The following is a 12,758-nucleotide window of genomic DNA, read 5'->3' as shown; positions in this document are numbered from 1 at the left end:
TTTTATAAACAATTATTACAATTATACGAAACCAAAGTCAAATTTTTAATTATTGTTTCTCATCTGTTAAACTTTGAATCTGAAACATGTAAAACATGATTAATTTTTTTTTTTCTTCTTTTTTCTTTTCTCATGAATTTTAATTGGCTAAAAAAAAAAACATCATACAAGCACCAAGTCATTAAATACATGTGTAACACATCCTTTTCGCCCAAAAAGTACGACACCGAAAAAATCACGTGAATAAATAATAAATTCACAGGAAATAAATCTCGTTTTCAGTTTTTTAATAATATTTTATCCTTATTGTCATCATCATCAATAAGTCCTTTTAAGTATAACAAATGGAGTAGTTCGGGAAAAACTTTTTTTAAAGTTTTATAAATATAACAGATAAGAAACAATACTTGTTAGGAGATTGACAGTGGGGCCTTGTGTCGCACAAACGTGGGGAATTCTTGTTTCAGTTCTATAAAGGATTCATTTTCTTTCAAATATTACTTTAGAAAAATATAATGAAAATATAATGAAAATATAATGAATTCAAAAAATTCATTATCCCCGGTACTAAAAAAAAAAAAAATTGAAAGAACAAAGAAAATTTCAAAAAAAAAAAACAAAGAAAATTTTTTTTATTAAATAAAATTAGATAAAAAAAAAATTTTTTTTATACTATAAACTGATAATTTTTAACCATTTAATTTTTAATTAAAAAGAAAAAAAAAATCTTCGAATAATGAATATGTGTGATGATGTTGTGATATGATTACAAAATTAATTTCTCTAAAAAAATGTTTTAACTCCGGGGGTTCATACCCAAATAAAGTTGACCCATTCATATTATTAAGCCGCAGTGTAAATCATTTTATCGTAGGAAATCCTATATTCACGTCATTTTCTTTAATAGGATTAAATGAATTATAAATGTATGTAAATGACACATGATAAATACTTACTTTTCATGTGGTTAAAAGAAAAAATGGAAAAAAAAAAGGGATTTGGATTTATCAAAAATATGGAACGGTTACGGTTTTATAACGAATCAGAATCGATTTTTTTTTTAGTTAAAAAAAATTGAAAAAAAGATCATTGTTATGCTGTCAATTTTTTATGTGGGGTTATGTAAGTGTAAGGTTATTAATTGAACAAAAAAAAAATTTCTTTATTATGAAAACCTGTGAAAACGATATGACGATATGACAATAGGTATCCATTCATCATCAAAAAAAAAAAAATGCAAATGCAATAATAAGTGAGAAAAAATTAGGTTGGCGCAGTAAATGTATGATAATGTAAATTACCGTGAATTTCAAAAATTATCATCTATTTTTTATGAAATAAAATCTCTTTTTTTTCCGTAGGTTTTTGAACTTGTTTTTTTTTTCTTTTCGGAAGGGTCCTTTAATCAACGCATATATGTATGATCTGCAGTTGTGGTGTAACGAAGAGCAGAATTTATGGTTAAAAGCGATAAAAGTACAATAGTTCAAAATTTTCCCTCACATTTTACCCATCATTACCGACATCTTACATACTGTTACATACTGTACATTGATTGATATTCATACATCAAATACATCAAGAAAACTTGTTTCCCTCCAAGTTATTAAAGTTTTATAACAAAGTGGAATTTTTTATCTTTTGTTCTTATACATATTTGTACAACACATTCTTTTTATGGGTTCTTTTTGATAAAAATTACCAGATCTTTCCAAAATTTTTTAAGATTCTGCCATATTTATTAAGCTTAAATTTATATTACTTAATGTATTATGCAAATGGTTTAACATTTAACAGTTTTATTTACAAAACACTACGCAACTTGCGGGGAGGGGAGGGTTTATATCCCAAATTAAGGGGTTGACCTGTGCATAAAAAATTCATAAAAAACAAACATTCTGCCTAATTTAGGTTGAGGATATTTTTCATAAACCAATTCACCGGGGGAAGAAAAGGATTAAAAAAAATTATATAGATTTAATAAAAGTGCATATTTTAATATTTTAACAAACGAATAGGAAATGATCTTGAATAAAAAGTTCCAAGAAGTACCAAGATTATTTAATTAATTTAATTTTAATAATGAATTATTACCTATTATTATCCATGGTTTCCAACTTTCCATGGTTCCATGGTTCCATGGTTTACATCATCAAATTTAATTTAACAATTAGGATTCTTATTATTCCATTTCTTTTAATTTATTGGTAATCCATAAATAAATTTATGAAATATGATAGGTATATAAATAAAACATAATAACACGGAGTAGATTAACAAAAAAATCTTGTTTCAAATAAAAAGTAATCAAAATTCAAATTTATTTGTTATTTTGTTATTTAAAAATATTTGTAATTTTTTTTTTGATATAATTCATGTTATACATATGATGAAATGTTATTTTAGATGATTGGTAAATTTCGAAATTAAAAGCACAGATATCACAATAATAATAAGTTGAATATAAACAAATTCACAATGTTAATTTCGCTATACGGAAATTTCCCTCGTTTAAAAAATAAAATAAAATAAAATAAAAAGAAATTAAAAAAGATTGATTATAAATAATGATTTTTTCTTTTTTTAAAAAAAATATAAATAATTTATACAGGTCTCCTTTAGATATTTTTAATAAAAAAAAAGGGGGGGGTTTTGATGTAAATCTTTAAAAGTAAACGTAGGCAACGTGGACATATTACTATTTTCCTCCTTTCAAAATAAAAAGGTTGTAAAATTTCATAAACTTTTATCCGATGCATATAAGTAATACGGTTTAATTAATTTAGTAATTAGATATACGTTGTGTGGCGTATGCATAGTATGCAATGTATGTATAGATTATTATTATTACTAGAATGGATATGCATAGCATAAATAATTTTATGTTTATAAATTTTAAGATAATATACCTAGTATATATATAAATATTTTTTTTTTTATATATTTATATTTATTACCACGCTTTGATTGGAAATTTAATTGGATGAACATCCTCCGAATAATGTTTACCTGTAAGCGATCGTACTATGTGACAATGCATTTTTTTGATCGTCCAATTGCATTTGACCAGTAATATTAATATTATTAATTATTAATTAATTAAATAGTAATAAAATAATAAACATCATTACTCCAATTACAGTATCTTCTTAAAATTCATAAATTTATTCATCATGTTCGATAATCGTTTTTTTAGAAAATTTTTGATTAACCTCTAATAACAAATAATAATAATTGTACATAATCAAGTATTAAATTACAAGTTGTTTGTTTTTTAAAAAAAAGATATTCCAAACTAGTAAGCAGATTTCAAAAAAAAAAAAAACAAACTGGTAAAAAAAAATAAATATAAGCCAATCTCACCAATTAATTCTTCTATATTCGAATAAAAAATCAAACAAATTTCCGTCAAAAATGTAGTGTGTCTAAAAAAAAAAAATATATATTTTTGTTATGATACATAATATAAAACCAAAATGTAAGACATTTATTACCCTGCATATAGAAATCTTATTTGTAATTTAGGAAATTTGCGCGGGAAATATGAAGTTTTTTATATATTTATTTTGATTGAACGCTTTTTTAGTAAAAAAGTTTTTATTTAGAACAAAGACAGAAGAAGACAGCCAGGTTATACAACATTTACAATATTAAATTAGAAATCTATTTATTTCTTCTAACCAACAAAGTAAATAATTAATTTTATTTAATCAAAAGTTTAATTTTTCTTCATTCATGACTTAAAAATAATATGTCATATGGATTTCCTTTTAATGAACATTGATAATTGGTTTCAGATGCCGTGATGATTTTCATCATTTCGTACCTTGTTTGTTATATGATACATTACGAACATTCTCCTTGCTTTTTATTTAATCTTCATTAAAGTTTTGAATCTTTTTTTTTTTTTTTTTTTTTTTCGTGCAGGGGTATCTTCGATGTAAAAGCTCCTGATAATATCTTCTTGTACTCTTTTGTTGATTGTTGATGATTATTTTCAAAAGTTTTAAAATTTCAAATGATCCTTTTTATGTATATATAATGTGTATATAATGTGTATATGATGATGTGTATATTATGTGTATATGATGTGTATGTAATGTGTATATGATGTGTATATAATGTGTATATGATGTGTATGATGTGTATATGATATGTATATGATATGTATATGATGTACAAAATTACGGTTATAAAAGTCAAATGTGTATATATATCAAAAATCAAAACAAGTGAAGCAAATATGAATTCTATTCTAATGTTCCAACATATCATCTTATTATTATTATTATTAATTAGAATTTTCTATAGGCCACGTATTAATTGAAACTCACATGGTGTGAAAAATTGCATATTTTCATGCATTATCGTTATAAAATCTTATAACATTAAAGGAGGTGACATATTATATATTATTACATACTTACATATTATACATATTACACATATTTTTCATAATATATATATCTTTTAATGCATATATTTAGTTACACGCTAGAAGATTTCTGTTTTAAAAAATTATACATGATTCGTAGAGTACATTTTTCTTTATCAAGTAAAAAGTTGTGGCATTAAAGAAAGTATAGATAACGATTATTAGATCAAATAACTTTATTAAGTAAAACAAGAGAATAAAATTCTATTTCTTTTTTAAAAAAAGAGATCCTTTTGACAGATCAATCCTTGTTGATAGGGTCTAGGTCTGTAGGTCGAAAATATTTAAGCGAAGGCTGAAAATTTGGTGAGACCTAATCAAGACTTTTATTGCAGGATTTAATTCTGAGACCCTTATTTTTTTTAATATATGCATGTAAAACAATATGTACCATTTCAAACGTTACACAATGCGTTTATGGTTTGGTCTTTGACTCTAATGAGTATCCGTTCCCCCTGTTAAAATATTATAGAATTAAATTGTAATCATTATGAAATATATGAGCATGACTTGATATTACTACACTACATGAACTCCTTTTTCATACTACATAAACTCCTTTTCATACATAAAAAAAAAATAAAAATCTCGCATTCTCGCATTATCAATTTATTATCGCGTTTTAAAAAAAAAAAATTTATAATTCTAAAAAAATATAAAAATAAATCTTCATTGTGAAATAAAAAGGTATGATGCAATTATTATTCATGCTGTAATTTTTTTTTGTGATGAGGGTTTGCGTAAGCCTAGTAATTCAAAGAAAATCTCTTCACTTCAAACATTGCATTTTCTGTTCTGATGGCATATTACTATAATATCATTCATTTTAATAACATTGTGTTTGAGATTATATCGATGTAATCGAATAATTTACAACTACGATCTTCTTCTCATTTTTTTTTTTATTATTATTGAATGAATGCTAATAAAGTTTTGAACATTATAATTAACTTGGCAATTTGGCGTTTGAAGTCGATAAGAAGAAGGTAAAAAAAAAAATTTTTTTTTTTTTAAATATTTCCGTTTAAAAGTTTATTCATTTTAATTCATTATAAAAAGTAAATGAAAAAAAAATACCGGAGATCAGGTGTATAAGAACTAAAATAGTCTAATAGTAAAAATGTAATACTAGTAATACTAGTATTTATCCATATATGAAATTGAATAATAAATTAACTTTTTTGAAGATTCGGAAAAAAAATTATATCAAATATATATATCCGGAATGTTTCAATTATCTTTTCACAAGAAAAAAAAAAAAAAATAATAATTTTACGTTAATCTTTTACTAATTTATTTTCTTAGCCCTAATAAATAATAACACATAAAACCAGTTCTTTTTTTAAAATAAACTTTTTGTCATTATTCGAACTTTAAAAATAACATTTTCTTCATAAATATATTTAATATATAGCGAATAAAAAAAAAAAAAAAAAAGAGAGTTCTAGAGTTTAAAGTACTGTAATGTGTTGTATACGTGTTGTATATGTGTTGTATATGTGTTGTATATATGTGTTATATATGTTGTATATGTGCTGTTATGTGTTGTTTATTGAAACACAACTAAATAAAATAAAGTTGACAAAAAAAAAAATAATTTTTTTCTCACTGCATCACAAATATGATTTCTAAAGCTTTATAGTTTTTACTTTTACCCACTCATTGATTAGGAATAAAAAAAAACATTCTAATTATCGAATGAATAATGCAAAAGAATTTCTTCTAAATGGGATAATGTGCATATCTCATAACTAAATTTGGTTTAACATTTGTTGTACAAAGTAATTAGTATTGTTCAAATCATTCTGAACACACACCATTATGAAAAAATTTCTTTTTTAGGTTCTAAAGGGGGATTTTTAAGTAAAGGTATTAGAGTTGAGCCGGGTTAGCCGGCTAATTCTATTTTTTTAATAACCGACTAATAAGTATTAAATACGTTACATGACAATACATAACCTTATATACAAATTACAAATTAATATAATTAATACAATTTTTTTTTATTATAATAGTTTCAAATATGGAAAAAAATAATAATAATAATTTTTTATAATTGTTTTATAATTATTGTTAATATTTTATTATTTTTAATTGTATTATTAATTTGTTAGAGAAAATTAGAAAATTACGCCATAATTATATTTCCAAAAAAAAATTAACACATTTTTTATTCCGAGTTAATATAATTAAAAAAAAAAAATGTTAATAAGCGACATGATGCATGTATTGTATCCAAAATGGTCATAAAGATTTTCGGTTAAACATTAAAGAATACAAACAACGTAAAAAAAAATGGATAAAGAAACTTTTTTTTTTAATTAAAAAAAAAAGATAAAGGAAATCTGTTTTTGGGATAAAAAATTGATTAATGTGGGAATTAAATTCATTAAAAAATATTTCTTTCTTGTTTCTTGTTTGTTTTTTAAAACCGATCGAATTATAATTACATTAATTACGTTAATTACGGTTTTAAAAAGGTTTAAAAAAGTTTACAAATGATTTCATCATTATGTAATAATAATGTTTGACGTACTTGTATATAAGGTATATGTAACTTTTATTAATAATATCTTTCTCCGTTCCTGTTTATTGTTTTCCAACAAAATTTCTTTTTATGCATATTTGTGCATATTTTGGTATTACTATAACCAGTAATTTTCGAGAGTTTTAATATAAAAGCATTAATGGGATGTAATATATATGTAAATAAGTATTAAAACGTATTAAAAATGTATCAAAATTTTTTTTCAATACATAATACATTCGTATAACAAAATTTTTAATATTAATACTTTATATTACATTTTCTCTTTGATTAAATGTGATGTGATGTGGTGGTGAAATGATTTTCCCGCCCGTTGTTTCTTCTTTTTTTTGATGTTTCAGATATTTTGACTTTGTTCCATATATTTTTGGTATTATACTTTACAAAATCTCTTGTTAATATTATTTCCTTATTAAATAATTTTCGCCAAGAGGTAAAGTATAATAAAAGTATAATAAAAGTATAATAAAGTATAACTAAGTTTATAATAAGTTTATAGTGAAACATTATTAATTAATGTTGTAAGCTGTTGTAGCTTATTTGTGATGATTAAAAAAATCTCGAGGATCACGAGAACAATGTCAAAAGATGAAAAAATGTGGCAACCAGCAGACGTATTTGTTTGGTAAATAGTAGGGCAGTGCTAAAAATTTGTTTCCAAAAGATTACAAAAGATTATTAAATTTTTAATATGCCGCAAAAAAAAATAATCATTTGATTGCATTGGCTAATGATAATGATAGGTCTTTCTTTTTAAAATAGAATAAAATAAAAAAGAAAAATCGTAGGAAAAAAATCCCGATTCGTAATTCGGGGACAAGCGAAAAAAAAAATTACTAGTGAATAAAAAATTTTACACAGTATAATCACGTGACATGGACATTTCCCGAAACTTTTTCCTTTCTCTCAAAAGGGGGGAGTAGATGAGTGATTCAATCCATCAATTATTGATTCACATGAGCAATATGAGCAATAAATTATGAGTAATAATTAATAAATGTTATATATAATATATATGACTTTTTTTTTATCGGTAATTTATAGATAAACATTTAATTAATATTATTTATATTTTGTATAATCCACATTATCCACATTGATTAAAAATACTACTTTACTAACTATTACTAAACTATTACTTATATTATTACTTATATTATATTATTTATTATTAGAATAACTAATTAGTAATTTTACCACATAAAACTTATTACTCACTTTATTACATACTAAACTCAATTTTACAAACCGATAATAAAATGATTAAATAATAAATATATTTATTTTATTTTATTTTATTTTTTTTAAAAAAAAAATAAAAAATAAAAAAAAAAATTTTATTTCCTATGGAACTGAGTTAAATTATTATTATTATTTTTTTTTTTATTTTTTTTTTATATACAGTATATGTATATGTATATTTTTTTGTATATTTATATATATATTTATATATAATTAATTGTAATAATTGGTTTTGCGCGCCGCCCTCAATTGAAAAAAATTTTTTTTATGTTAACCTTAAATAATTGGTGATCCTCTTGTGTCACACTGACTTGTAGTATAATATATATAAATAAAATATAAAGTAAAAAAAGTAATTAATATACACAATATAAATTGTTTTTATCGTAACTATTACACCTATAATATAAAAAAAAAATCCTTGTGTCACCAACAAGCTTCAATAAAATCAACAATAATAGAACACGATAAGATCAGTTATAAAAGGAACGCCCAATTCCCATGGTTCAAAAAAATTTTAAAAAAAAAAATTTTCTTTTTTTTTTAATATTACTCCCATATTAGCGGTCTCGTTTAATAATTATAAAAAACCTAAACAATAATTAAAAGAAAAATTAAATACTAAAAATAATGCCGCTATTAAGTACGATTCGTCGTCGTGATAGTTCACAAAAAAAGAATCAAATTCAAGAACAACAACACACAACGACACAAGATAAAATGGCAACATCTTCATTTAAAAAGAAATTTCACGTCCCATTTTTTCATAATACCTCAAAAACTGCTCCAGCAAAAGATTCTACTCTTCAAAGCGTTTTAGCTTCCACACAAAAGAAAAATAGTCCAAGTTTAAGACGTAGAACTATCGTTCATCATACTGATTGTCGTCGAAATACAATTTGGTCAGATAATGTTGATGAAGAGCTTGTTGCAAATTTGGCTCCAAAAGAGTTAAATCGTCAAGAAGTACTTTTTGAAATTATTAAAACTGAGCATGAGTAAGTATTTATTTATATCATTCTCTTTTTAAGCTTTTTTTTTTTTTTTTTTTCTCTTTCCTCTCTCTTTCTTTCCTCCCCCTTAAGATTTTCCTAATAATTTCCTTTTAGTATTTGTCATATTTGTCCTTTTTATAGTCACATGATTAACGATTTTCTTTTTCCTTTTTTATCCTCTTTTTTTTAGGTATGTTCGCGATTTACGTTTAATTGAAGAATATTTTATCAATCCTATTAAACAAGCAGAAGAAAAACATCGCAAACATATAGTACCAGAAAATTTGAATAAAGTTTTCAATTCAATTTCATACTTTTTATTCATTCACGAAGTCATTAGTAATTGTTTAAATGAACGTCAAGAAAACCAATTCCCATTGGTTCGAAGTATTTCTGACATCCTTTTATCATATGTTTGGGTATTCCGAGCTTATGCACCATATCTTATTCATTATGAAGATGCATTAAGAGAACTTGATGAATCTATTAGAAAGAAGGATAAATTAGGTCGTCTTGTCCGAAAACAACAAAAATCTCCATCTTGCAGAAATATGCCTTTGACCACATACCTTCTTAAACCATTTCAACGTCTTCTTAAATACCCACTTCTTATCACAAATTTACTTAAAGGAACAGATAAAGATGGTTTCGATTATGATAAAACAGTATCACTTAAATTAAAACTTGATGAAGTTCTTGCTGATGTTGAAGAACAAAAACGAGAACATGATAATATGGAACGACTTCGAGAACTTGAAACAAGAATTCATGGTCTTGGACAATTTCGTTTAGCTATCAATAATCGTCAACTTCTTAAGGAAAGTCCAGCATGTCAAACATCATTCACTCTCAAAAAACAACCATCTCTTCGAAAATCTTTAACAGTAATGTCATCACCAACATTAAATCAAAAACGTCATTCAGTTCGAAATCTTTATACTCTGGAGTGTAATGATATAGTTCTTTTGGCCGAAAGAACTGGTGCAACAAAAGATGGTCACCCTGTTTACAAATTAGTTTCAAGACCACCTTCACCTATAGATGATGAACCTGTAATGGTTCATACTAGACCTGAAGATTCTGGTGTTTATTATGAGGATTAAATGAATGATTTTTGTTTTGACACATCCTTCCCTTCTTTATCTCATTAATACTTAATTTTGGGAAGTTTTCCTTTTAAAAAAAAAAAAAAAATTTCTTATCAAAAAAAAAAAAGTATATTTTACTTATTCAGAACTATATTTCTCACATATAAATATTCTTCACATTATTTTTTTTTCTTTTCTATATATATATATTATCTATTCATATTCATTAGACTTTATTCTTTAGATAATTCCCCTTTAGGAGATATCTCCTGCTTGTAAATTTTTAATACCTTTCAAACCTTTCAAAAAAAAAAAATTTTTTTTTTCACATCGCATTTTATTCATTTAAAATCTTTTAACGATAACGTGGCAAAGGGATATATCCTCGTATGGATCCCGTCGCCAGTCGCAAACCAACTTAGAAAATTCTCCGAACGATGATTCGATATCGTTCCAATTCAAACATTTACATTCTCGTATTTCTTATAATTGGCAAATTGGCAAAACACGAACGAACTACATCTGAATTTACTCGCAAAGAAACGGAAGTTGAGGAAATAATTTATGTTATCCTCTTGTAGGATTAAAAAAATTATGGACTTTAACGAAAACTTCGGTTTCTTTAATTTTATATTATGATTTATATAAGGTTTTTATATAAGTATTTTTAATTATGGCAAAATCAAATTGGCAAAATCTGAATATGACAAACATAAGATTTATTATTTTTATGCGTTTTATTTTTTTTATTTTATTTTATTTTATTTTTTTTAAAAAAAAAAAAAATTCAATTTTTTTTTTATTTCCTTAATTTTCGTTCTTTGTCGAAGTATTATATATATTTTTTATTATTTTAACGACCTATATTATATATATATATTATTCTTTTATCAATTTGTAGTTCTTTTAATAATCTGATTCCTCTTATATCAGATTAAATTAGTCCTTTTAAATTAGTCCTCTTTTAATTATTGATGATATCTTAAAAAACATTTGCAATAGAGAAGAACATGGTATGATACCAAGTTTGAATCATCGGTTCGAGAAAAAATAGTCCTTTATCTTATTATTTAAGTTGGGATTTTTTTGTTCTTTTTTACATTTTTTTTTTGCGATTTGGCTTTTTACTTGGGGTTTTCTTTTGTCACAGTTAGAAAAAGATCATTTTTATTGTTTGGGATAAATAGGAAATAGAAAAGGCTCTTTTTTGCTTTCTTTTTCAATTAATTTTTTTTTTTGCTCTTTAGATGTTAATAAATAGGCTATTCTTACATATTTTATTTTTCTTTTATATATATATTTTATCTATTATTCATTATATATCTTAATTAGCTAATATTTAACAGAAAAAAAAAATTATTAAAGTTTATCTATTAAAAAAAAACGAATGGCCCCTTCAAAGGTCATTACGTCTTTTTTTTTTCTCAAACAAAAAAAAATACTTGTCTGCAAATTTATTTTTAAAAAATGAGATATTTTTTTTATGATGCGTGCATTACAATTCTGAATTCTTCTGTATCCATTTTTGGAGATTTTTATTTTGCTGAGCCCATTGTAATATTGTAAATATTGTAATCATTGTAAAATCTTTCGCAGAAAATTCTTTCATGATAAAAAAAAAAACGCGATTCTTACCATATCGGAAAATTATTATTAACAAGTACAAATTTTGACAACAAATTCCATTTCAGGATTTAGGGAAAAGAGAGATTATAATAATAGATGATTATCAAATAGCTAAAAAAAAAATGTGCAGCAAAAAATGACGACATAATTATACAATTTAGTATTTAGCCTTTTGAAAATCATGGCGTTTTTTATTTTTTTTTATTTAAAAATAAAAAAAAAATCATAGTCGTAAAATTTAAAATAGGATTTTTTATTTCCCTTTCGTTTCTATTTTTTTTTTGGTTAGAAAATTTGAAAAATGATTAATAATAAAAAATCATTGTAATCTAAATTTGGATAAATAAAAAAAAAATAATAATAAAAACCAACTTAAAATCGATAAATTTATTATTTTATCGTTTATCTTTATTTTGATTCACATATAATACATAATATACATATAATAATATAATAATATATCGGACTTTATATTCTTATATTAGACGGACATTTCCGCAGTCGATTTCATAGTGACACTAAAAAAATTTGACAAGTTAACTGTATAACAAATAAGTATACATTTTCGGTGATAGCCGCTTTCGGAAGGTTAAATAGAATACCAAAATAGTGCAACAAGAGAAAATTTTGTTATCTCTTCATTGTTATTAAGAGAAAAAAAACCGGGAAATTTCTTTTAAAAGAGATTAAAATCTCATGACTTCATCTACATTATAAAAAAGATAATAATTCATAATTACCGAATATTTCCATGATATACCGGGGTTTAATCTAACTTTGATTTGTTTACTTATATTGAGGATAATAAAAAGATATTGAACTAA

At 23.8% G+C, this 12,758-nt stretch overlaps 1 protein-coding gene across 1 annotated transcript; it reads left to right on the top strand.

Moving 5' to 3' along the window:
* Positions 1-8,855: 8,855 nt before the first annotated feature.
* OCT59_023222 (uncharacterized protein) lies at positions 8,856-10,398 on the top strand (the record flags this gene model as incomplete). Its single annotated transcript, XM_025313807.2, has 2 exons — positions 8,856-9,223; positions 9,411-10,398. 2 exons carry the CDS (start codon positions 8,856-8,858, stop codon positions 10,321-10,323), a joined length of 1,281 nt encoding a protein of 426 aa, XP_025186537.2. The 3' UTR covers positions 10,324-10,398.
* Between the last annotated feature and the right edge of the window lie 2,360 nt (positions 10,399-12,758).

The sequence above is a fragment of the Rhizophagus irregularis genome, chromosome 32 (genome assembly GCF_026210795.1).
Source record: "Rhizophagus irregularis chromosome 32, complete sequence".
Classification (NCBI taxonomy): domain Eukaryota; kingdom Fungi; phylum Glomeromycota; class Glomeromycetes; order Glomerales; family Glomeraceae; genus Rhizophagus; species Rhizophagus irregularis.
Note: the sequence above shows the minus strand (reverse complement) of the source record. Positions and strands in the feature narration are given on the sequence as shown.